Here is a 26,522-nt window from a genome sequence, read left to right on the forward strand (position 1 = left end):
TGATTTTGCTTGGGTAAAGACACCATATCCCACACCTTGTGCTAACTATACTGAAACGTGACCCTTCCTGCCTGGTAGCTGTGGGCCCACAATTAATGCCAAATTATGTACCATCTCTATTAATGCACTGAGTCAGCAACTATAGCCTTGTGAAATGTTCCCTGCTCATTTTCCCTGGGCAATTAAGTGTGTTTGATGAGCAAGGGCATTCGCCGCTTGAATCAGCCACGAGGATTGGGGGAATGTTGCATCAGCTACTCAGGCTCCTCCTTCTCTTCCTCCAACGAGGCTGTGGGAGTGGTTCTGGTCTAACGTTTGACACTCATGGCTTCTAGAAGCTTACATGTTAGCACGTATATTCTGGTGAACATCAGAAATTCAGAGGCAAAAGCCTCAGGGAGTGGATCTTATTGGGCACCATTAAGTATGCCGCAGCAGGAGGTCTGAGCTATAGGGCATGATCCTTCAGAAGGTTCTCCTACTTGGGCATGCTTAGGATTGCCATATTTCAAAAAGTAAAAACCAGGACACCCCGAAAGTTGTTGATTGACTTGCCTAAGATCCAGGACAAAGTGCCACCTCTCGGAAATCCCCCCAGACGTCAGTTCCATCTGTTAAATCCTGGTAATGCCTGGGAAAATCTGAACGTATGGCAGCTCTAGGAATATTGTACTCCAACTCTGATTTGTTTGAAGAGGTCTTGTGTAAGAGAAATTCCTGATGGATTGCATCATTATGAAGCATCCCAGTGCTAAATGATCAAAGGGAAGTGGCTATATTCAATACTAGTCCTACTCAGACCCGACCCATTGCAGTTCATGAACAGGGCTAACTTGGGTCCATTGATTTCAATGGGTCTATTCTGATTAAAACTTAGTTGGCTACAACACTTAGTGAGAATAAAAAAGTCACCCAGAGGAAAATGCAGAGATGCTTTTATGTGTAGTTTAAAGCAGGGGTGGGGAACCTCAGGCCCAGGGGCCAAATACAGCCCCCCAAGCCTGTCAACCTGGCTCTTGGGACTCTCCCCATGTCACACACCCTTCCACAGCTGTCAACCTTCCCTTTTTTTGGTGGGAAATTCCCTTATTCCAGCGCTGCTTTCCGCTGCTATCCCGGATTGTTAGATTTCCCGTAGACTGTCCCCGGGACAGGTGAGGCTGCTGATCCCTTATTTTCAAATCTGAAAGTTGACAGCTATGCACCCTTCCCTACCTGCACTCACTCTTGCCAGACCTGCTTTGCACCTCCCTTGAGTGTGTTTGCCTGGCTGGAAGGTGTCCTTGGGCTCTGATAATGCCTCTCGCTTGCCTGGATGGAGAGGGGTGTGTAAGTGTGCACTGAAACTAGCCTACATATAGAGAAAGGTCAAATTAGTACTCTTTGTTCTGCTGACTTCTGCCTCAGGTCACATCCACTGGCATATATGATCCTTGGATGGTTGCCCAATAATTATCCATTGTCCATATGACATTCTTCTCCAAATCACGGCCTTCCCACACTTTCCCATTCCCTCAATCTGGATTTCTCATACCCTCTCCTTTTCAAAGTATCCCTGGTATGATGAAATCCAGACTGGTGGGGTGGGGTGGGGTGGGGAAGCAGTGATTTGGATAACATAATATGGACAGTGGATAATTAATGGAGGTATAGTAAATGGAAAGATGGAAGAACTCTCTACTGGATATAATGTCCCCATGCTGAAATAGTATCATTGATGTAACATGGGTGTTCATTCCATTTATTTTGTTGCTATTTGCTTGGTCTAAGTGCAGAATGTGTATATATGTAAGCTCAGGGAATTGACCCAGTGATTCTCACAACCCTGTAGGGTAGCCAAGGCAGTGAATACGCAAGAATAGCCCTGCTGGACCAGGGCAGTGGCCCATCTAGTCCATCATCCTGTTTCTCACCATGGCCAACCAGGTCCCTGTGGGAAGCCTGCCAGCCGGGCCTGAGTGCTACAGCATTCTACACACTTGTGATTCCCAGCAACCATTGTGGGTCCTGATAGCCTTATCCTCCAAATGTTAAATGTGGGTGGAAACAGTTTGTGGGGGGCGGTAAGGAGGGTGGACGGTCCTCGATGGTCTACATGTTTTTGAGTTTGTGCATCAGGAGTGGCAATACATACGAGTGCTGTTTTTAGGCCACCACCCTATTCTGTGCACACTTACCTGGGAATAAGCCCCACTGAAGCCAGTGGGACTTCATTCTGAGTAGACATTTATAGGATTGCGCTGCTCGTTTGAAGTTAGTGTAATCCTTTGGGTAGAGCTCACAATCTATCAACAGCTGAATGTGGGTGAGTGGGGTGGAGAACCCTGCTGGCTTTCATCCCAGATGTCTTGTAAGTGACTGGTGCCCTCCCATGCTAAAAGGATGCTTCCCACATTCCTGCATGTCACTCCCTTGTCCCAGTACCTTGGAGGTGAGAGAGCTAATGCAAGGAGGGAAAGGAAGCTGATAAGTTGTGCCTGGAACAGCAGCAGGTCTGCAGGCATACTGGCCTCTAAGGGAAAAGGCTGTAGCTCAGTGGTAGAACATCTGCTTTGGGTGCAGAAGGTCCCTAGATTAATGCCCTGCATCTCCAGACATGGCTGGTAATGTCCCCTTTCTGAAACCCTGGAGGGTTGATGTCAGTCAGTGTGGATGATACTGAGCTAAATGATATAAGGTAGCTTTCTATGTAAGCTGCATGGCCTGCATTGGAGAAGGAGGTCCCAGGTTCAGTCCTTGGCATCTCCAGGGTTGGGGAGGGCTCCCATGTGAAAGCCTGGAGAGCCACTGCCAGCCAGTGTACTGGGACAGCACTGGGCTAGATTAGCCAATAGTCCAGCATGGTATAAGGCAGCTTTCTATGTTCCTCCCCCATGAGCCAAGAGTCCTCTTGCATTAAATGGAGCACAAGAGACAGGCATGTTTTTCTCTGTAAGCATCACTGAAATGAATGGGAGGTGCTATGAAACAAGCAGGTGCAGAGCTGTGCTCTCAGTCAGCTCCCATTCACTTCAGTGAGGATTGCACAACTGATCTTCTTAGTGAATTGTGTGCCTCATGTGCAAAAGAAGCCTGAAAATGTGGAGGGGCCACACAGCTTATAAATTTGGGATTGGCAGGTTCCCTTTGTGTATGAAAAATGGGCTGGTGTTCTTTGCCAAACATAATTTTCATATTTATAAACTCTGCAAATTCAGTAAATGCATACCAAGTGTTCTGCATCCAAAATTCAATTCCAGTCCACGTCCTTCATTGATGTATTTTTGCTTTTTTGCACCAGGCTGTAGGTCAGGAGTATTGGTGAAGGCAGAAGTGGAATTTTCCACTTCGGTGTTCCCTAACACCGAACTGGTCTGTAAAGGGATACCATGGCCTGCTACTCATTTCAGTGGTGTGTAAGCTGATGAAAAACCACTCCTTCCTGCACTGAGAAACTCCAGGCTATGCCGGGAAAACATAAGAACCTGCCTTATACTGGATCAGGCCATTAGTCCGTCTAGTTTTGCATTGTCTGCACCAGGAGTGGGGAACTTGGTAGGTATTGTCGGACTCCATTTTCCATCAGCCCCAGCCACCGTGGCCAATGATCAGAGATGATGGGAATTGTAGTCAGCGACACCTAGAGGGCCACAGAAGCCCCGAGTTTGGTTTACACTGACTGGCAGTGGCTCTGTAAGGTTTCAGGCAGGAGTCTTTTCCAGTTGTATCTGGAGGTGGCAGGGATTGAACCCAAGAGCTTTTGCATGCAATGCACAGCTGTACTACTGAGCTTGGCCCTGCCACGTAAAATGCCTGCCAAATCTCTGCGTAAGAAACTGCTTTATAGTGAGCCAAGACCATTGGGCCATTTGGCTCAGTATTGTCTACACTGACAGGCAGCAAATTTCCAAAGCAGGAAGAGCCAATGTGGTGCCCTTCACATGGTTGGATTCCAACGCCCATTAGCCCCAGCTAGCATGGCCAAGTCAAGGATGATGTGAGTTGCTGTCCAGCAACATCTGGAGGGCACTGCATTGGCTAGCTCTGCCCTAGAGTTTCAGAGAAGAGTCTTTCCTGGTCATGCCTGGAGATCAAGCTTCTCAAGCCATGCTACAGGAATCAGTGGCACTGCAGCAGCTCTCAAGGTCCTGGGAAAAGCATTAAGCTACTGAAATGCCACAGGAGACAGCCCCAGCTGCTGGCTGCTTGCAGTCTGAGCCGCACCCTCTCCAGTTTCACTGGAAGTAGAAACTGGCAACACATTGTCAGGTTCCGTGAAAACTAGAAAAATCACTTTTGAGATTTGAGAACAAGAGGTTTGCTCATCCGCCCTGTGATAGAGGCAATGCAGTTTAATAAACCCTTTCTTCCAGAAATAAAGTGGAAGGTTTGGCTTAATTTATTATCAAACGTTGATTTTCAAATTGTGTTCCAGGGAATCATGGTGGGATTTGGGGGTGGGGTGGGTGGGTTATCAAGGATTCCTTTGTGAGTGCTAATAGCAGATAAGGAGGAATGTGTGGATATCTCAACTTTGGTGTCGTTTAGTTTCTCATTTTTCCAGTCGTTAGTTCAATTCCCTACTTATACACATCAATTTGCAGTGGTTGGTTTTTTTAAGCCCTCGTGAAAAATTGTCAACATTTTAGTGCAAATTTGGTACCTAATACTGTATGCACATTTATACAAAGCATTTTCTCCAAATATAATGTATTTTTGCAAATATAACTTGCCACAGCAAAATTTGCAGAAGCACGAATTTAAAAGGATGGCTGTGTTTTGGTTCACACATTGTTTCGGAAAGTATAAATTAGGTAAGCTTGCTTTTAAATGTGAATTGGATTGTGTTTCTTCCCCATCCCTACTCATAAATTCTACAAAATTATTCCTCTTCTGCTGAAAGCTGCAAGTGGAATTGCAGTTGGCCAGCCACACTTTCAGCCCATAAGGATATTGGTTAAACTATTGGTCCCATTCTCATTTTTGTGAGGAGCCAATTGGTTAGGCCAGTGTGTGCCCTGCACCGGAAACTCTGGGTTGTCACCAATACTAGTCCTACCTAAACTCACAGAAATCAATACATCTGTAACTTAGGTCCATTAACATCAATGGGTCTACTTTGTCTGGACTAGCATTGGATTCATAAATTCAGACAAAATCTCCCTCCCAGCCTGACCTGGGAATGCCAAGTATTGAACCCAGGACCTTCTGTGCACAACACACATGCTCTGTACCACTGAGCCATGGCCCTGCCCTAAGGCATGCGCCCTCCTCACCAATTTTCTGTATGGCAATGGGAGTCCTTGGCACATGAGTCAAGCAGAATGTTTCCCTGAATGTCCAAAGTCTGAAGCAGTTTTTTGTAGTGTGCGGGGTGGGAGGTATCCCATTGGTGGGATTAGCTCTGTCTCCTCTGTCACCTGAGCTAGGGAGAAACATTTGCAGCAGGTAGTGAGAAGCAAGGGCACACTCTTCTCCTGGGTAGGTAAGCAACAGCAGCCTCCCTTTTCTGCCCAGATCAAAGCCATTCCTGTCCCTGGCTGCCTCTCCCCAGGGTGGTTCTGCAACTCCACCCTGGCCTCTTTCTTTCCCAGATAAGGCCCAACCTCATCTTCAGGTTGCACCGCTCTGCCTTCAGGCGTAACCTTTCCTCCCGCCTCCCCCGAAGCTTGCGGGAGCGCCTCAGATTTCAGAGGAGCAGAAAAGCTGCCTTGACGTGCATCAACCTGTCTTCCGCACGCTTTGCTTAGGCTTGCGCATTTCCCGGATCTCCTCTCCCCGTCCCACAGCATGCCAGCAAGAAGGGTTGGGGAACCCTCTGGGTGCCACCCCATTCCCCCTCCTACTGCCCAGGGGGTCTGGGGTGCGGGGAGAAAGAAAGTGAAGACCAGAACTACAAAAGGTAGGTGTGAAAGTGAACTTTTTATTGGGGAAGAAGATTGTAGCGAACCACCTCAGTAACACCATGATAACAAGAGGCCCTCTTGAGATTGCTATTCTTAACCCGCTCAGAAGAGTTCCCCCCCATCCTGCCTGCCCCCCGCTACCCTTGAAAAGGCCCATCACCTCCATCTTCTTACAACAGGATGCCCTGAGTGAGAAAACCCAGCAGATTAATTTTTTTAAAAAGGGGGCCGTGAGAAGCAAAGGTGACAACTCTTGCTTAATTCTGTTCAGCTGCTACTTTGGCAACTTTACCACGCAAAACAAAACAAAAAAATTCATTCTTCCACAGTTAAACACTAAATATGTATACACACATATACATTCAGATATCTCTGTCCTCCATAACAGGTCAGGAAGACTCTTGTGTTAACCAGGTGCTGACCAGATAGATACAAGAGTTAATACAAAGCAAGGAGCTCTGGGTTGCAGGAAGAGGTCACATACCAGGAAGTACAGAGGCCAGGAAATAGCGATGCCCCTCCAAAAAGCTGCCACACGAGAGTTAGGTAAATGCTGAAGTCCCATTTGCGCATGGATCAGTCCCCTTTTGCTATAAAAATCCAGCTGGAGCTCCCAGGAGCTGGAGAAAATGAATCTTATAAAAATAGGATGGGTTGGGAAAGTGGGACGGGTGGGAGAGAGACAGTGAGGTTGCAGGGGAGACAATGAGTTACCGTCGTTCTGCAGTCTGCAAAGTTCAGTTCTTTGGCTCTTCACCAGCCTCTCCCCCTTCTTCTCCTGAGCACTCTGCGGTCCATAATGTGAGGTTGTCCCTGAGAAGCTGCATGATGAGGGTGCTGTCTTTGTAGGAGTCTTCGCTGAGCGTGTGGAGGTCGCCCATGGCCTCGTCAAAGGTGGTTTTGGCTAGCTTGATGGCCTCTTCTGGGGCATTGGCGATCTCATAGTGGAAGACCGAAAAGTTGAGGGCGAGGCCCAGCCGGATAGGGTTAGTGGGCTGCATCTCCTTCTTGCTGATGTCCATTGCCTCTTGGTAAGCTTTCCGTGCATTGTCGATGATCTGCTTGCGGTCATCCCCAGTGGCCACCTCGGCCAAGTAGCGGAAATAGTCACCTTTCATCTTCAGGTAGAAGACTTTGCTCTCTGGGTCACTGGCTTTCTTGATGAGGTGCTTGTCCAGCAGCCCCAGGACAACGTTGCAGACATCCTTCAGCTCCTTCTCAATCTTCTCCCGGTATTCGTTGACCAGCTGGGATTTGTCGTCGCCTTCCTCGGTCTTGTGCTCGATGCTGGAGATGACCCTCCAGGCAGACCTCTGGCAGCCGACCACGTTCTTGTAGGCGACGGAGAGGAGGTTGCGCTCCTCGTTCGAGAGTTCAGCTCCGTCCTCCACCACTGCCTTCATGAAGTCGGCCATGTCCTCATAGCGCTCGGCCTGCTCAGCCAGCTTGGCTTTCTGCACCTGGTGGTTCCTGGCCATCGTGGGGGCAACGGAAGGGAGTGCTGGGCAAGGAGAGAGATCAGGCAGCTACTCGAAGAGCCCTCAAGAGTCTCTGCTGAGTTCAGCTGCCGGGATCGGCTTTTGGCTTTGGCGTCTCAGCCTGGAGCAAGAACAAGGCGTGGTGAAGAAGCGCTCAATGAGCTGCCCTTCCCCCACTTCCTTTCCTGCAGCCTCTCCTTAAAAGGAAAGTGGCAGTGATTCACTCTTTGAGCAAGACGGTGAATGAATGCTCACCTGCCCAGGGATGCAGACTGAGAGAGAGAGACAGACAGAGAGACCCTGAGACCTCTTAGGCAAGAGGTCGCTTGTCCTCCTGACAGGCATCATGGACAAAAATGGGCCACAGAGCATGAGCTCAAATAAAAGAGCGTCTCTTCCCCTCCAGGGGGCAGTGCACAAAAACCTAACCTGACCCACAAGTCCCAATCTTAACCCCTGTCCATCCCCATAATTCTCTAGCCAGTATTTTCCAGGGGATTTCAGTATGCCTACAGTACTATTTATCTAATCACATTCATCCTCCCAAAAAATAATGGGAACTGTAGTTTTTCCAAGTGTGCTGGGAATCCTAGACCTGTGAGGGGTAAACTACAGTTCCCAGAATTATTGTTGTTGTTGTGTGTGCTTTAAATGTGTGGCATCTACACACCCAGTACTGACTATGTGAAATTGCCTCCCTTCCAAACATGGGACCAGTTTATATGATCAATGGAACAGGACCACAGCGGTTACTGTGGCTGATATACTGTTGTTGTTTTATTGATCTTTTAAACTGGATTTTTATTGTGATTTTATGGCTGCATGAGCCATTTTAAATTAGAGAGCAGTATATATAGTAAATTATTTTAACAAATAAAGCTTTCCCTGAAATGTACCACAGCAGAGGAGATGGGGTGCATGTTTGGATACTCTGCCATTAAACAAAAGGAATCCCACCCTCCCGCACACAGAACGCATTAAACCTGGCCTTCTTCCTGACACATAAGTTTGACATATGTGGGGGGGGGGTTGTGGGAAAAGAGCAGTATTCAAATATGTGGGGGGAAATAAGCCACCTACAAACTAACCAGGAACAGCTTTACCATTTAGGAACATAAGACCATTGGAAGGTGCCTTAGGCTGCCTACACACCATACATTTAAAGTACACTGTTCCACCCAAAGAACCATGGGAACTACATTTTACCTCTTACAGAGATGCAATTCCCAACATCCATAACAAACTAGAGTTCCCAGGATTCTTTGAGACAAGTCATGGGCGGACGATACTTGGCTATCTGGAGCAATTTATGTGTGTTCAATATGTGTGTGCAAACTGTGTGTGGCCATGTCGAACACGGACGTGACCCCAAAACGTCACAGAAAGGGACAGGGTTGGGGCTGAACAGGGTGTTTGCAGGCTTTTTCAATGGTGTTTCAAATATATGCAATTTCACTTAAATGCACGGTGGCTTGGAATGTAACCCCTGCGTAAATGATAAGTTGCCTGTAACTCAAAATGGCATATTCCCACTAGACACAGATCCCACTGCCACCTGCAAGAATGTGCAGATAGTCAAATATGGCTATGCTCACCCCACTTCTCCAGGCTCTTTGGAAGAAACTCACTCGATGTCATGGGCCAGGAGTCAGCTTCACCTGCTGAGCAGCAGCCTGAAGGAGCCAAAGGGGAAGTGACTCCACCTGCTGCTGATCAGCCTTCTTGCTCCTGATGAGAACCAGCAGGCTCCAGCTTCCTTAAGCAGGGTTTCCAGCCTTAGTCAGTTGCAGGAAACAACCTTCGTCGTTCCTGGCCTGACCTTGCTGCTTCTTGTGACCTTGGACCCTTGGCTTTCTTGACCCCTGGATTGTTTGACTACGTGAACTAAGATACTCCTGACCTTAGGACTGGACCTTGTATGCAAACTCTGTCTCCAGGCAAGTACCCCCCTGAGACTTGGCTGGCTGGCTTCTTCTTCTGCTGAGCTCTGCCATGGCTGGCAGCACAGGACTAAGACACTGGAAGCTTATTGGCAGACTGAGGTTGGTGGGGCACTGTCCCATTTGCCCTAATAGCCCAGCCTCCTAACTGTTCTGGTTTTAACGCAGCTGTTCAAGTTTACGTAGAGATCCAAGTTCAAGGAACTCTGCATGTGATAGAACACAAATCTCCTTAGCCCAGTGACTTGCAGCTAATAGGAAGACAATAATACAGATAATCACCTAAAGACATCACGCTTTAGCTCAAAGGTGTCAAGCTTGTTGGCTGGAGTCGTTTTCTTTTTCTGTGATATCTCCAAGAAGCACCTGCCACACCTAACAGTCACTTTACAGTTTGACAGGGAGGAGTGGACTCCTCTTTGGAGAGGTACGGATGTGGCATCTGTTCACACATGTTCACACTCGGTGATTGCAACCTCATGTGATGATCGGCATATGTGAATCAGCCACAACAAATCATCACAGGCCAAGGATCTCACACACCTATCTTAGGAAGCTGCTTGTAGTTAATCAAATTATTGGTTCATCTAGCCCAGTACTGTCTACTCTGACTGGTAGCAACTGCAGGTGCTGTCAGGGAAGGACTTTGGGACTGAGGTCCAGGGCCCAACTCACCAGGAGGGACCCTCAAATGCAGCAGAATACAGTGGTACCTCGGTTCTCGTATGTCTCTGTTGACTAACATTTCAGAACCCAAACGCTGAAAAACTGGAAGTAAATGCTTCTGTTTTCAAACACGCCTTGGAAGTCAAACAGCATCCGCTATGTGTTTTTCAATTTTCTCAGTTGAATTTGCAGACAGCCCTTTGCACTTCGGTTTTCAAACATTTTGGAATTCAAACGGTCTTTTGGAACAGATTATGTTCAAGAACCGAAGTTCCACTGTAACTGGCTCACTGCATTTTGAGAGAGGCCGTACTCAGATCACTAAGGCTGCATATACACCATACAGTCGTACCCTAGATTGTGAATGACCTGTGAGTCAAACGTTTTGCCTCCCGAACGCCACAAACCCAGAAGTGAGTGTTCCTGTTTGCGAATGTTCTTTGGAACCCAAACGTCTGATGAGGCTTCCACGGCTCCCGATTGGCTGCGTGAGCTTTCTGCAGCCAATCAGAAGCTGTGCCTTAGTTTCTGAACATTTTGGAAGTCGAATGGACTTCCAGAACGGATTCCGTTACACTTCCGAGATACCACTGTGTATTTAAAGCACATTCTCTTCCCCACCACAAATGTGGCCTGCCACTGATGCTGCACCACATTTGGCTCAGCGCTCAGCCTCCTCTGCCCCCTTGATATTGGGAGTGGGGCTGATCCCCCTGCTAAACAATATGGAGGGGGCTGAAGACACATCAGCCCTAAGGAGTTGGTGCCTATGTTGTACAGCATTGCACAGGATTCAGCCATATACAGAGTCTAGCTCCATATACACCAACTGGCTACATAAAGTAAGATATAGTCAGCAGGGGTAGCCAATGTGGTGCCCTCCAGATGCTGATGGACTCCAACTCCCATTAGCACTAGCCAGTATAGCCAATGGCTAGGAATGCTGGGACTTATAGTCCAGCAACATATGGAGGACACCATGTTGACTGATCTACACTAACTGGCAGCATCTCTCCAAGATTTCATACAGGAGTCTTTCACAGACCTGCTTGGGGATGCTGAGGAATGAACCTGGGACCTTCTATATAGCTACAAAGAGACTCCAACAAACATTACCCATACATTCTCGTCTTTTCTTTACCGTGCTCCACCTTTGTCTCCACGAAAGTACAGAAAAAGTTTCACTCTCAGAACTCAACCTGTTGCCACTTGCCAAAAGACTTCTCCTTTCTTCTGACACTGCCAAAAAGGCAGATGGGAGAAAGCCCAACTGCATGACAAATTCCTTGCACTGCTGAGTGTTTTTTGAGCCTAGGGTGATACATCCCAGGCTAGCATGAGGAGAGGATGGGTGCGGCTGATAGCTCAGTTGCTCCAGCTTGAGAAGGTGAATTGTTCCACCAGGGGTGACTCATTGCTGATCTACGTTATGTGGTCTGAGCAAAACTCCCTCGTAGCATCTTAGCATGGTGACACAGACCGCACTTTTCTTTTCAACTCAAGCGACTGGGTGGTGCAGGGAGATTCCTAAGGTGAGGGAGGAAAATGGGTCAGGAGCCCCGGAACACACCCAGGCAGCTTCAAGGGCCTTGTAGCAGGATAGTGGAATTGGGTCCATTAGCCCCACCAACTTCCATTCTAGTCTCAGCCAGCCCACGTGCCTGACTTTGTGCAAGCCTAGGGGGTGTCCTCCTCCCCAGCCTCATTTTGCTCTAGCAGAACTCAGCTGGGAGGATGGGGACAAAACCAGAATTAGGTGGCTCTGCCTCTTATTGGCTCTGGTGCCACCTACTGTTTGGGCTCCCCATATTCAGCCCCAGCAATCACAATGGGCACCAACCAGCACTGTAGGAGGGGTGTCCACTTTCAGAGCACTGGAAGGAGAAGGCCTTGTGAATCATTTGGTCCAACCTTTGCTCAAAGCAGGGGATCCAGAGCTAGAGCAGCCTTTTACTGATGGCCAGAGGCAAACCTAGGGTCCCTTGTGCCCTTGGCAAGGAGCTGTATCGGCGCTCCCCCCCCCACAAAAAAATCACCTTACTGCAATAGCTGCACTAGAAATTGCTACATTTTATGCGACCCAAGTACTTGAAGCAAGCTTCTCCTGTGTTTGATCTCGCTGTGATGGCGGCATTGCGTCGCCACACACATATACGTCATACACCCCATAGTCTCCAGCTGTCTACCATCATACTGTCTTGCCATTTCTCTTACCCAGGCATAGGCAAACTTGGCCCTCCAGATGTTTTGAGACTATAATTCCCATCATCCCTGACCACTGGTCCTGTTAGCTAGGGATGATGGGAGTTGTAGTCCCAAAACATCTGGAGGGCCGAGTTTGCCTATGCCTGCTCTTACCACTCAGCTCCCAGCTCTTATCTAAGCTCACAGTCTTTCACAGATAGCTGGAGACAGGTTTCTGGGGTGTTTTGGGGGGGCAGTCTTGCCAACCTCTAGGTACAGCTCTGCAGGTGGCTGGTTGCATATCTCCGCAAGGCAGAGCCCACCCGCTCCCAGGTATTGGTTCCACTGGCAAACCGCTCGGCCAAGAGCTTTCTCCTCATGTTCAGTTGAAACCTGCCCTCCCAGTAAGTTGATCTAGGCCTGTCCTCTGTGGCAGCAGGGAACAAGTCTTTGTCCTTTTTTTCAGTATGACAGCATACCAAGTATTTGAAGAGTGCTATATGCTATATGCCAAAACCACCTGATTTATATGCAAAAGGCCCCAGGTTCAATTTCTGACCCTCTTCAGTTGAAAAAGCAGCAAGTGATGAAGGGGCGTGGGGGGGGGGAGGGAACACTGCCTGAAAAACTAGAAAGCTGCTGTCAGCCCATATAGATGATGGGTCTGACTCAGATCCATATATTGCTAATTGGTTGTGCAAGGAAGTTGGCCTGTTTTAGGGACAGGGTATTTCCCCAAGATTCCAATCCAAATAAATTAAAACTCTTCGCAAACGGTGAATTATTTCCTCAAGCTAGCAAAGCTATTAGGACTTGGAGGGGCTGCGTTTCTTATCAAGGGTCCCTGTGTTTTCATTGCTTGATTGTACACAGCCTTTTACAGGAAGGGTGGTAATAGAAATGTTATAAAAAGCAATAGCACCGGAAAACAAAATAACCTTGTGGGCGTCTGCTATCAGATTCTGCACTAAGGTGGTTCTTGAGCTACACTTGCAACCTCCTCACATTCCTGCAGGTTCTTAAGGGAGTGTCTTGTATCAGATTGCAGAATCGCAGGACACAATTATATGCTTGTGTGGCACTTTTTCATGACAAACACAGTGCTTCTGCTGGCATTAGCAATGCCCCCAATGTCTGTGGCTATGTTGGTTTGGGAGGCTGAATTTCCAAGCAGTTTTCTGGCATTGGGGGTGCTGGAATACAATTCCCAGGAGAGAACACAATATAATGAGCATGCGGCTGGTACCATCAGTGCAAATGCGCCATTGCAAGCCAGGCAAGAACTCTTGGGAAACAGATGAGTGTTTTCTAATCACTCGCCAAGAAAGTTCATGATTCTTGAGTCAGCTCTGAATCTAAGGGGTTTGCCTGCCGCTGGTCAGCATACTGATGTCATGACTAAGCCACCAAGAAGCATTTTCAGCTCATACAAGATGGCTATTGCTCACATTCCCAGCAATGGTCAACCTGCTGCTTCCAGAAAGCCTAAAAGCAGGATGTAAAAAAATAAATAAATGGGGGAGGAACCCCAGCAGGTATATTACCTCTGTGTAAAGCGGTTCCATCTTCTCAGGGCTAATAGCAGTCCACATCAGGGAACAATACTTAGCATGTGTAAAGTGCTTTTGAGCATCCAAAGCCTCTAAGGGGAGCCTCTGTGAGGAGCTCACACCCCTCCAGATGTTATTAAACTCCAACTCTTACCAGTCCCAGGCTGCATGGGCAACGCTCAAGGATGGTGGAGAATTGTAATTCAGCTATATCTGGAGTGCAAGAGGCTACCCATTCCTGCTGTAAGCTAAGTCAATATCCTAGGGTTGCCATACTTTAAAAAGCACATATCTCCCCGCAAAAAAGAAAAACTGTCGTTTGTTAAGGATGCTGGGAATTGTAGCTGTCATGCATAAACTATAGTTACCATGATTATTTGGGGGGGGGGGGTGCTTTAACAGATAGTAGATGAGAGATTTGAACCTCCATGGACAGTGACTTCCTAAGGCAGAGGAGTAACCTAGAGCCTTTTCGTCTCCTTCCACACACACAGTGTGATGACAGCAGTGACTTAACTGGCAATTATTGTGTGTGAGAGCGAGTGCTTGGTGTTCTTCCAATTAGAGGCCTGAAAGGCTGCCCTAGGGTTGAGATAAATGCTACCAACTGGGCTCTGGCTGGTGCCTATTATCGCTTCAAAACCCACCTGCCCTATGAAACACATGCTTAACCTCAGGCAACCCAAAGTTTGAAATATGCACAAGATTTCTGGCCCACAAACATCCCTCCACTGTCCTTGCCACTCCAGCCACCTCTGAGTCATATTTTAAACCGTAAGCAACTTTTACTTTATGCTGTAAATAACTAGATATATGAATGTTCCCACACTTCCTTCCTCCCTGCCCCCCCACCTCCCCATGGACTCCAGTTCTCGATAATTGCTGAGTGAACCACTTTAGCAAATGCCGAGCACAGGTGCAGCATGTTACTGTTTTAATTGTATTTTTCTTGCTGCTTTTATTTCATATGTTGTATTTCACTGTATTGCAATTTGAACTCTTCACAGCCATGCTGTAGACCACAGCTTGGGAAGCCCTGCTAGAAAGGAAAGGCTCAAACTTACTATGACAGGCTGGAATGTCAGACATCTGGGCGGGTCTTTGTGCCTGTGTTCCAAACAGTATAGAGCATGCTGCCATCATGAAAGAGAAGTGCCCATGCTGTCTACTTTCCAACCTTGTGCCAGGGCTGTATTTAGGAGTGTCTCCACTCCCATTGTTCAGCCTGGGCAGTGAGGTCCAGCACCGGGGGCCTTCTCGGTAGTGGCGCCCGCCCTCCCACCAGATATCAAGGAAATACACAACGATCTTTTAGAAGACACCTGAAGGCAGCCCTGTTTAGGGAAGTTTTTAATGACTGATGTTCTAATGTATTTTAAATATTTTGTTGGAAGCTGCCCAGAGTGGCTCGGGAAACCTAGCCAGATGAGTGGGGTATTATTATTATTATTATTATTATTATTATTATTATTATTATTTTATTTATTTACTCTGCACCAAGAAAAAAACAAGGCTACAGCACAAAGGGTGCCAGAACTCTGCATGTTAAAAATAAAAAATGTCAGAACAAAAATATATAGAGAAGGGGGTTCTGAACATAGAAAGCTTGACACAGGATGGTTGTCAGACTTTCCAGTATCCTTACCAGATTTCAGCTCCCCGCAGCCAATTTATATTTTTGCACATACAGCAACATAAATGCTGCAAAATAAAAAGGTAAAGTAGGCTGTCTGAGTACGTAGAGAGCAGATGCAACCCAGAGCAGCAGTCTTCTTTAACACCTAAGTACTGATTATCTTGGTTCAACATTTAAATAACAATGAAAGAGGGAGATCCGGGTTCCATTCATTGTTCTTGATTATCCAGCCATACATTACAAGAACTGACATTAGTCTTTGTCCTAGAGTCTGAGAAACACTTCTGACTTGATAAGTATGGAGTGACATTGTCTTGCTTGTACAGTACTATAAAAATGCTCTATGTAGTGTAAAAATCCACCACAGTTGTCAGTTCCTGTACCACGTTTTCTCATTTGTGCAGGAGCCTCTCTACATTGTAGAGTAGGGGCGAGGAACCTGTGAGCCTGCAGATGTTGCTAGACTCTAGCCCCCATCAGCACCAGCCAGCCTGGCCAACGAGCAGGGATGATGGGAGCTGGAGACAGGCAACAGATGGAGGGACACAAGTTCCCCAGCTCTGTGGTACACAATGCAAAGTGTGTGTGTGTGTGTGTGTGTGTGTGTGTGTGTGTGAGAGAGAGAGAGAGAGAGAGAGAGAGAGAGAGAGAGAATATCATACAAAGCTGCCTCGTACCAGCTATTTTTATCCATCTAGCCTTTGCAGATTTAAGTCTAAAGAGTTTGTTGTTTGCAACACAGTCCACCATGTCACACCATGAGATTGCAAGATCACAGGCAGAGTTAGGTGTATACAGTACTGCACTGCAACAATAGTAGGCAGCAAAGAAAAATGGGCAGCCCTGCAAAGAAGATGTTTCCATCAATTAAAAGGCAAAAACCAGACAGTCATGGAGTAAGATAGGAGAAATTTTATTGTTACAAAAGTGAAAGGCATAACTGAATTTCAAACCCTACACAACTACACTTAAGGGACTGAAAGGGTTTGGTTTTGCTCTCTGTCTAGAGCCACCTGACAACCTCCCTGCTCCTTGGCCCTCACCTACCTGCAAAAGGTGAGGCAAGGCAGAATTCTGTACAGGAACTGTTAGATAAGCACTACAAAATACTGTTAATGGTATATTTATTTATTTTTGGTGTGGAGGATGAAAGAGAGGGAATAGATCTAAAGGAATCCTAAAAACAAGTGAGCTTATTAGCAAGTTAAAATGCCGGAAGGTACAAATTCCTATCTGACTACACCCAAGGAGTGTGCACCTTCCCCCAACACTCAAAAGTTTGAACAAGCAGCTTAGATGTGGGTTTTTCTAATCCACAGCCTATGCAAAATCCTGCTTTGCAGGCTGTATCAGCTACATTTGTGCATGTCAGCAGGGGTGACCTGGCTGCGCTCATCCTCATGGGGCAGCCCAAGACAGGAGTTAGGCACAGCATCCTATATAGCAGGGCTGTGTGCCACTCTGTGCTTAAGAAGGTAGAAGAAAAGAAAGTTCTATATCATGAAAAGCTAAATTCCGCAGTGTATAAATTATGCTAGTTGACTTATTTACATAATCATTTAACAAATTTGCATATTTCTGTTTTTTCGCCAGTGATGGGAAGGAGTGAAGGGTGATGTAGAGAACCGAATCTCCACCTTGAGTCATTGGAAATCCAAGTCTGCTACCCTTCTGGCTTTGAAATTTCGGCAGAAACAGCACCTACACATAGTAAGCATATCTTTGTAACAATTAAGGTTTAGAACTTGCCCTTTTTAAAGAAAAAAAGCATATGATTCTCAGGAACAGGAATTCTGCATCCATTACCACATTAAAACAAAATTGTTTTTAATGCTCCTGTGGAACCACATCACATCACACACAGACACACAGAGCCCTGGGTATTGGTTCACAGTTCTAATGCACCATATCGCATTCAAACAGATGCAAGTTTTGACCAACTGCATCAAGTGGGAGCACATTAAACAGCTAGTGCAAACACAGCTTAATGGGCCCTGCTCTGCTGCAGCTAAAGACACCACATCAGTTCTTGACATTACAAGCAGATCGGGGTGGAGGGGAGAGAGAAGAGGTGGGTGCCTTCAATTGACTAGAAAAGTAACACAATTATCTCCTACAATCTCTGGAGCCTTGAGACATCTTTTCTGCAGAGCAAGACTAGATAAAACCTCTCCCTGGTCTTTATGTGCTTAGATGCTAGAGTCCATTCCCCCCACCCACAAAAAAATAGGAACTCCCGTTATTGCACTCACAGCAGGTGGCATGTATGGCTTTAAGCTTCGAACCCTACAGACAGCAGGAGCAACCTCTGCCTGAGGGTTTGGAGTAGCTTTTTCCTTGTGCATGTGGCATCTCCCTATCCTTGCTGTGAAACGGGAAGAGATGCAGCGATATATTAAATATAAATAAATAGATAGCCCTGGAGGGTAGAGAGGCACAGGTGGTGGCAATGGCTGTACTTTCAGATATTTGACAGAGCCTCTTGGGGTCGCCTTGGGTTTTGCCACGAGGCGCAGAGGGTCCTCAAAATCTCTTTTGTGCCCCGGACACACTGGATGTTCCCAAGCAGTGCAGGAAGGGGGGAAAAAAGAGAGAGAAAGAGATAGGATTAGTAAAAGGAAACACCAGAGATAGAAAAAAGGATGTTCACAGGAGTAGGTGTGCCTTCAGGCAAGCTAAAGAGGAGGAAGGGGGAAGATCCTGGGAAATTAGTGCAGTTTGGGTAAATGTGGAACAAGTGCCATTCTGGTAAGGATGACTTTATGAATGCCCAGGTGAGAAATGTCAGGAAAAGGAGGCATTCGGTATTTCAGACTACCAAAGAAAGGGATTTCAAAGTGATCCTGATTAGTTAAGTGTAATTACAAAACAAAACAAAAACAAAAAAGGGTTTCTGATTAGTGTTTCATGTGGGCATGCAAGTGTAAGAAAAGGACAGGACAGGCAAGGAAAGACCTCATAATGTCTGGATAGCAAAATACAGGCAGAAGCCAAGTGTGTCAGGTTGCCTCCCAAGTCACTTAATTCACTTCCCTTGGCATCTGTTTTAGCTACAGCTTCTGCTGCCACATCAGAAGAGAGAAGTGTCCCAAAGTTCATGGTGCATCTCAGCACTAGAAATAGTGTGGTAAAGGACCGTTTGATGGACTCTTCCATTCAGACACATACACGGCCCACTTTCAGCAGGATGGTTAGGAACTTCATTTCACACTGCCCCCATCATACAATACTGTAAATGCAGCAACAGTCATTAAGTAGGAAATAGCCAGTGTGAAGCTGCAGAAGTTGTTGGATTCCAACCTGCCACCAGCATGGTTAATGTTTAGGGGTGATGGGAGCTGCAGTCCAACAGCTGTTGGTGGGCACCACGTTGGCTGCCCCTGGTGTGAAGAGAGGCTTTGCTGGGTTGCTGAGCGCTCAGGCTGCGGAGGAACAGATGGAAGCAAGTTGCAGTTTGCCTGGGATGGGTTCTACTTGGAATTCACCTCCCACCCTTTCCCTAGCAGTGAATGCAGGCAGGTGGCTGGACAGCTCAACCCAAGTGCTCAGTCTTCTTCTGCTCTGCCCAGCACTCCAGCAAGGAGAGAACTGTCGCGGCAAGTCCAAAATAAGCAGTTCGCTTTATCGGCTAGCAGAACCCTCATTGCCCCAGCTGCTGCTCCTTTTGCTCTTGCCAAGGACAAGTGGGCAGCAACAGCTTTCTCCCTTCCGTGTGAGTGATGGGGAGTGGGGAAGGCAAGATGAAGAGAGAGCAAGATATAAGGAAGGTTCTCCAGATTTGTTTTTGCTGATGGGAGACAGGAGAAAGTGAGGTGGGCAAGTGGGTGGTTAACATGCATTTCTTCACAAAGGGTAGCATATAAACTAGGGGTGGGGAACCTGTTTTTCAGCCCTAGGCAAGCTTGAGGGGCAAATGACAGCAATGAGCAGGGCCAGAAGGAGCAATGAATGTTAATTTTACCTTTGTACAGCAGGCTTGTTTCCAAACACGTCACACACACTATCCTTCATCCAGGCAAGTGAAAAAGTATTATAAGAGTTCAAGGCAAAGACACTTAAGGAAGGGTGCAAAGCACTCCTGGCGAGGGGTGGTGTGGTTTGGTAAGAGTCTCAAGAGTCAGACCCCTCTCCCTGCCCATCCCTAATATAAATCAAAGACTTTGGGAAGCTATGACTATTTTTGCCATGGAACAGTCACAACAAATAAACCTAGAGGCTGGGCAACAGCACTAATTCAAGCCAGGCAAACAGACATTAAAATATGAGACTGTTTGTGAGTGATAATGCTGCTAGATATCTCTTATTCCAGGACATCCATAAATTTAGTCCATCTCAAGACCTCAGGCCATCTATCTGTAATATAAGCATTCAGAACTTCCAAAAGTTAAGACAATGAACTTCCATACATCAATATACTCTTTTGAATCAAATGAGAAGCAGAGTTCTGGAACACCTGCACACCTTATTCAACACTGTTGTCAAACAAAGCATCCTCATAATTACTTACCAGCAGGGCACAGACAGATGTGATACGGTTAAGCCTCATTTTGGAGGACGTGAGATGGCAACAAAATGAGAGCACCAGAGAGGGTGGGGGCAACAGCCATTAAAAGAGCAGAGCCAAGATAGCAGATTAGATTCTGGCTTTTCACTAAAAATTTGGGTGGCTACCCTGCACACCAGCTGGGGTAATGGTTAAGAGACTGGGCTGTAAACCAAGAAGTCCTTGGTTCAATTGTCACCTCGAATGTGAGAGTGGGTCTATTAGGCAAACCACCCACACACAGCCTCTGTCCCACCTGAAATATAGGGAGAAGACTGATCATACAGGATAGTCATAAGAAAAACAGAGATAATGTGAAGCTCTTCACATACTATATAAAAAGTTATATATAAATGCTAAGTGGTGATATTTTCTACCCTGTCCCCACCTTAACCTGCCATGAACAAAAAGATCCTTTATGAAAACAAGGTAGGGGCAGGCTGATGATCCTGGACATCATCCCTTGTTCTGCCCCCCAAATTTTTTTGAGCTGATAACCTACTATAAAAATAATAATCTGCTACTAGTTGCAATAAGGAGTTGGCAGTATTGGGACTTGGGCCCCACCCCCGGGTCTGGCTTAAGCATCTCCCTGGTCCCAGCTTTTGGGAAATAACTGCATGGCATAATCATGACATCTGTTAGGCTCAACCACAATCCTACCTTAATTTATAACTTGATTTACACAAACAAGAGATTTCTGCCTAGTTTTTGACTACTTCATGATAGTAGCTAGTACATGGGAGGTATTTTTCATTTTTAGTCCTCCAAGCTATCATACAGAAGTGTAAAGACCTGCCAAAAAAGCTTGTGAAGACATTTCCTGCTTTCTGTGTAGTCTCAAAATCCACTGGGGTAAGCCAGGCATCTGGCAGTAGCCCATACATGGCAAGAAACAGATTGTGTGTGAAAACATGTTCCCATCACATTGAAAAGATTGCCTGGAAAACTTCCACATGTGTAATGATGGTTTTGGTGCCACAGGGAGTCCTGCCGTGGGAGGTGAGAGTAGAAGGTACCATGAACATCTATCTCATTTGCTCAAGGTTCTCCTAACCTATCCCTCAAGGCTACCTTGCTGTCACACAGGCCTCACAGATCTTCACGTGGCTTAAGCTATTGGTGGGATGGGTTGTAGGGCACACAACAAAATGAGAACAGCCACACAGACTGGAGGGATAGATGGGCTCCAGGCTTGAAGCAATTCATGCGGCAACAATGAGATGATTCACCAGATGAGGGCGAGGGGGGAAAAACCAATGTGTTCTTACCAGCTAACCTTCAGAGAGCAGTGCTAACCCATCCTGTGGGATGGGGTTATCCCATCAGGCAGTGCAAGATATGGCAAAGTCCTGGCAGGCATCCTCCTAGAGAAGACACCAGAGATTATGCACCGTGGCAGTCTCAGGTTTGGGGAAGTAGAATTGGGGGAGGGAAAGGGGAAGAGAGAAAGAAAGAGCATGGGCACCCTCCATCAGTAGCATAACGTGCTTTGTGCGGGGATTGGCCAGGTTAAGTTATGGCTACTTTGAAACTCTACACTACTAAATCACTGCAATTAACAGTACACAGATCCCCACCCCCCATGTATATCCTCAACCACAATGAGAGCCCTTAGTAGTTGCTTTTATGCCTGCTGGGTTCTAGTGTCAGCATCCAGGCATCCATCTTAACCAGCAGGTGTTCTTCCTCCAGTGATTTGCCCAAGCTCAGCTTCTTGCATAGGAAGGAGCTTGAGCTTCTTAAATCTAGCATTAAGGAAATGCAAACACAAAATCCAAAGCAATTAGCTTTTTAAAAATAATTTTTTTATTACAAAAGCAAATAACAAAAGAAACTCCCCACACAGACGTAACACTGCTACAAGTCCTTGTCCCCTCCCTCCCCACCTGAGCTTTACAAATATGATGGTGTTGGAGGATGGCATGAGCTCTCCCTCAACAAGAACAGGATCCTTCCCTGATAACTGAATGAGGCCACCCTTCTGTAAATAAGTGGGCAATCTAGGACAAACAATGATTAGTGTGCCTGGCTTATGGAAGCCAGGAATCTTCTCTCCCTCCTGCACTTCTGATTCTGTTCCTGAAATGTTGTACAAGAAATGAGTGTGTTTCCAAATAAGATCAACTCTTGGAAAGCAAAGCTGCTATCTTTTCAGCAGGTAGTTCCAAAAACATTTGGGGCTCCATTGGCCAACCAAAACTGCTTTGCTGGCAAGGCTATCCTTTGGAAATGCACCCTTCACAGATGAGACTGTTAATGTGGCTGCGATGGGAACAGCACAGGCTGACAACATCTCTGGCATGATGCAGGGCACAACTGGGGGGCACTGCTGCCTTCAACATCAAGGTTCATGACTGTTAATATTAACGGATTTGGCACTTGCCTAAGTGGCACATGAGTTCAAGCGCTTGTCCCGTGCATCAGCCAGCACAACACTTGGAATAGCCTTTGCAATAGCATCCAGATGTCAGGATGAGGACTAGCTAGGAAACCCATAGTATCTTGGGGTCCTATATTTAGCAGAAGAGAATTGCAAGACCTGCCATACCTCCTGAGGGAATAAATCATACTCAGAGGTTCTCCAAGAGGCCGATCAGTTACGAAACCCTTCAGATCTGTACTATGAATAAGCCAAATTATACCTATCAGAATAAATATACTGGTCAAGCAGCCCTATTATAGAGATGGGTGTCTATCATGTAGTCCAGACACACACCCGATTGAATGGGAAATGGTGTGGAAGTCTTTAGACACCAGCAGAATGTTCCAGTATGGCCCTGGTCCAGTATGTACCTGAGCTTGTCTTAAGTGCAAACCCAAGTTTTAGAAAGGAACGTGATTATATGAGCTTCTTGCTTTCTCATTGTAACTCTCCTGATTTGTCAGGCAAACACATTAGAATGGGACTATGCTGTCTGAACAATCAAAAATAATAAGAAAAGCAAGGGAAGCATAGAACAGAGTTAAGGAACTTGTGGGATAAGGAACCTCTAGGTCCAACTCCTATCAGCCCCAGACTGGTTAGGGATGATAGGAGCTTTAGTACAAAAACATCTCGAGGACACACAGTTGGCTACTCCTCTTCACAAAACACATACCTCTTTACAGGGCTGGGTAATTTGCTGCCCGTCTGAGAAACCCTTACAAGAATCCTCTACGTGGCCAGTGGGTGAAGTCTGCCAGGTGCTTGTTTGTTGTAACTGATCGCTCTCAAGGACATTCTGCTGAATGGGGTGGTGCTACTCAAAAGTGCTGATGGATGTAACACATGGCCCTGAACAGCATGAATGACGTTGGAAGGAAAGATCTGACTTATTCACTATCCAACTGCTAACTCAGTCACTAGCTATTAGCACAAATTCCTACAAGGTGACTTCAATTATGCAAATTTTTATTTTTTAAAAAATGCAATGTTTGTCCTTTCCTGATTCTCTGTAGATGCAAGGCAGGGAAAGGCATGCTCATGTCCCTTTAATTGTCCCTTTGAGCCCAGAGATCCTACCATGTTTTCCACAAACCCTAGTTTCTGCAGGTCTATAGGGATAAGAAAGGAGAATCTAGTTAGCCGTAATGTGTGCTATGGGCTCCCCATCTTTTCCTATGGACTGGTGAAGTCTAGGAAATAATGGCTTAGAGATCTTTGTGTATGTAAATTACTTGATACAAAAATTTCAACATTGTAATAATAATTATATATCTAACATGGTTCCAAGAACCTGTGACACAGGTTTATGTATAGTAAAAAGTCACTTTTTTAAAAACCCTTAGAAAAACCTACAAAATATGTGCAAAAATATCCAGCAGCTTTTAATAAACACATTTCAAGTATCTAACATATTTTAACCTTCCTATATGCATAAGGACTCAGCAGAACAAGATGGGAGGCACTGCAAGAGGATCTTCAGTAAGAAGAAACATGTTATATTGGTCTTTATGTCACTAGTTAAGAATTGAAGTGAATGGCCTCAACTTCCTACAGGAAACAAGCTTATTTTTGGACAGTGTACGCAGGAAGATATCCCTCCAAATTCCTCTTTGAAAATAGCCTTTGGTCAACAGGTGTACGGATTTCCTTACCCCTACCCCCACCATAGCTCTCTCACCCATATGCACATCAATGAATTATGTCTCATCTCTATTCACATCACTTAAGAATCTCAGATTGGCTTGCTTCATTTTTTTCCTAACCATTAAACAAAGAACCTCACTGGGCTGTGTTTATCCTCTTGTCACAGCAATCATGCAATTGAAACGAACAAGGACAACTCCTGGTCAGTTCCCAAAGTGAGAAATCATTGTCTGCTGATCAAGTAGATCTGCTCAGGATCTTTCTTAGGGATCTTCAACTGCTTGCACCCCCTTCATTCCCATCGGTGGGAGCCAGGCAAACCAGATCAGCAAGCACCACTTGCTGCTAGGGCATGGAGTGCTGTATACAGCTCTCTGCCTTACAACTTAGGGCAGCACCAATTATCTTTTGTGGTGGGATCCCTTATGCAGAGCGGTCCACCTTACCCAAGAAGCAAGTTCAAAAATAACCCGGAGTATAGCTTCAGGGATGATACCTTGGTTTCCCCCTGCTTCATTGTACTAACTCCATGCACGTTACTACATCCTTTTCAACCAACCCCTGTAGAAGACCCTCTGAGAATGAATGGCTTTCAAGAAGCTGGCATTTCCCAACCAGAGGCACTCTCTGCTCTAAGCGGCTCCAGTACTCTTTTCCCCCCTGTGAAAAGACGGCCCTGTCTAGAGGCTTAACTGCAGCAGTCCGCAGTGTTCAATTTAAGTTCCACTGTATAAAAATGAAACCAAATAAAAATCAATGCACAAGGCGATGGGATGTGCTTTAAGTAGGAACTTTGGAGGCTCCGCCCTACAAGGCTGTCCTTCCTGGGCCCAGGAAATGGTAAAATGGAGGAGAGGCACCGGCTGGAGGTAGGCATAGGCATAGGACTGCTTAAGGGTTGGCTCATACCATGCTGGCATCGGATTTCGTTCCAAAGGAAGGTATTTCACTCTTAGGAGTGGATGGGGTCCCAGCATCTGCCTGGATAAATCCTCTTCTGTCTATTAGGCTGGAGTGGGGAAAAAGAAAAACAAGTAACAGGGAGGCCAGTCTGGTAATCAATGCTAAACCAAATGAGCAGCAGCAGCACTTTTTCACCTTGTCAATGCATGTTTGTGGATAAGGTGGGAATTCCAATCTGCATTTGGATCACAAACATGAAATCAGGGGCATCATTTATGCATTAGTGCAAGGGTAGAGAACCTAAATCCCACTTGGTTCAAGTGCATGTCTGAGTTCCTTGCAGGGAACACTCTCATGTCCCCAAGCTCTACATAAAGGAGGAGGGAACTCTTTGTGCATCAGCTAGTGCATAAGTTCAGTCCTGTTGGTCACTCTCTCCTCCTCATGTGCCAAATGTGATGTCATTATGTTGTCAGATAATTGAGAGGTGAGTGGTTCCTTTCAAAGTTGTCCCCTTGGGTGGGGAGATCAAGATTTGCATTATGGATGGTGAAAAGTATGCTTCTTTATTATATTTACTTGCGTCTTCTCTTCCTGGTTTTTGAAACAACGATAAATATGTTTAAAAAGGAATACAAAGGCATGTGGTCAAAAATTTAGGTGAATGTTCATAAAGAAAAACCTTGAATTTTCCCTTCAAGAAGGCCTGAAGCAGATAAATTCCTCCATCCAGGAAGGGATTAGTGAAGAGTCCAAGGCCCATCAAACACTTAGTGTGTCTCTTGCAAGTGGTTTGGATGGTACGGAGTTCTGTCTACTGGAAGTACTGTTAAATCATGGCTAAATTCTGAGTAAGTTTTGTAAAGACCAGACTCCCATATGATGAGAGCAGCTCATTGCCCATTGTAGTTTCAGAGAGGGAACAATGTGGACGTGCTATATATTGAAGACATGAGCTGAGAAATCCAAAATAAAAGTGGCACAAAAAGTAACTGTAAAAAAATAAGCTGAACTGAAAGAGCTCTTCAACTACAGTGGAACCTTGGCTCCCAAAGGCCTTGGGAGCTGAATGTTCTGGCTCCCGAACAAACGAAAACCAGAATTGTTCTGGTTTTCGAACATTCTTTGGAAGCCGAACGCCCGGTGGAAAAGTTATAGCTCACATAGATGTCCAGTTTTTCTCAGGATACCATAGAAACCACTTAACAGAAACAAAAGGTCCTGCCCAAATCATCCTTCTCAAATCCTGTACATGGAAAACCTTTTGCTGACAACTTGTCCTCCTGTCTATGTTTTCATGAATTCCTTCAAGGAGTCATCTCATAAATACCACATGCTAGTGATATAATTGTACTTCACTTTGTCCAATTCTGCCCCCTTGTGACTACATGAAGATTGCTAAATTAGGATTATCAGCGAGGCACCAGGTAGATTAAACTTGGATCTGTAAATACAGAAGAACTGTGTGCTAGACAGACAAGAATGTTACTCAGTGGAGATTTCTCACAGCAGCAATTGTCAAATGCTCATAATAGCACTTGCAATTCAGACCACTACAGATCTGACATCTTTCCAGGGCTGGGCCTGCCATGAGGCTGAGTGGAAAAGCTGCCTGAAGGAGGCAATTTGTGTGTGATATTAAGGGGCAGAGAGAGGAGAGAGAAA

The 26,522-nt window shown here is 46.0% G+C and overlaps 2 protein-coding genes and 1 long non-coding RNA gene across 5 annotated transcripts in view; 1 reads left to right on the forward strand and 2 right to left on the reverse strand.

Moving 5' to 3' along the window:
* Window positions 1-5,572: 5,572 nt before the first annotated feature.
* On the forward strand, window positions 5,573-24,092 carry LOC309537375. Its single transcript, XR_014221841.1, has 3 exons — window positions 5,573-5,881; window positions 16,933-17,049; window positions 23,747-24,092. It is a non-coding gene; the product is annotated as an uncharacterized lncRNA (long non-coding RNA).
* Window positions 5,883-7,458, reverse strand: SFN (stratifin). Its single transcript, XM_082232085.1, has one exon. It carries the CDS (start codon window positions 7,361-7,363, stop codon window positions 6,623-6,625), a length of 741 nt encoding a protein of 246 aa, XP_082088211.1. The 5' UTR covers window positions 7,364-7,458; the 3' UTR covers window positions 5,883-6,622.
* Window positions 16,232-26,522, reverse strand: part of ZDHHC18 (zDHHC palmitoyltransferase 18) — a 35,415-nt gene continuing 25,124 nt past the window's right edge. The window contains exons 8-10 of one of the 3 annotated variants that reach the window (XM_082231846.1): window positions 24,864-24,963; window positions 21,154-21,249; window positions 16,232-17,890 (exon numbers count right to left, since the gene is read on the reverse strand). In XM_082231846.1, the coding sequence (XP_082087972.1) occupies window positions 21,208-21,249; window positions 24,864-24,963 (142 nt within the window). In that variant the 3' untranslated portion in view covers window positions 16,232-17,890; window positions 21,154-21,207. Of the gene's footprint in view, window positions 17,891-21,153; window positions 21,250-23,288; window positions 24,964-26,522 lie in introns of those variants that run through there. The other 2 variants (XM_082231845.1, XM_082231847.1) reach the window with 2 other exon arrangements.

Source organism: Podarcis vaucheri (assembly GCF_965113315.1).
Source record: "Podarcis vaucheri genome assembly, chromosome: 7".
NCBI lineage: Eukaryota > Metazoa > Chordata > Lepidosauria > Squamata > Lacertidae > Podarcis > Podarcis vaucheri.

Excerpts from the sequence above, each read along its gene's own strand:
- SFN (XM_082232085.1), bottom strand. The coding sequence starts at position 7,363 with ATGGCCAGGAACCACCAGGTGCAGAAAGCCAAGCTGGCTGAGCAGGCC.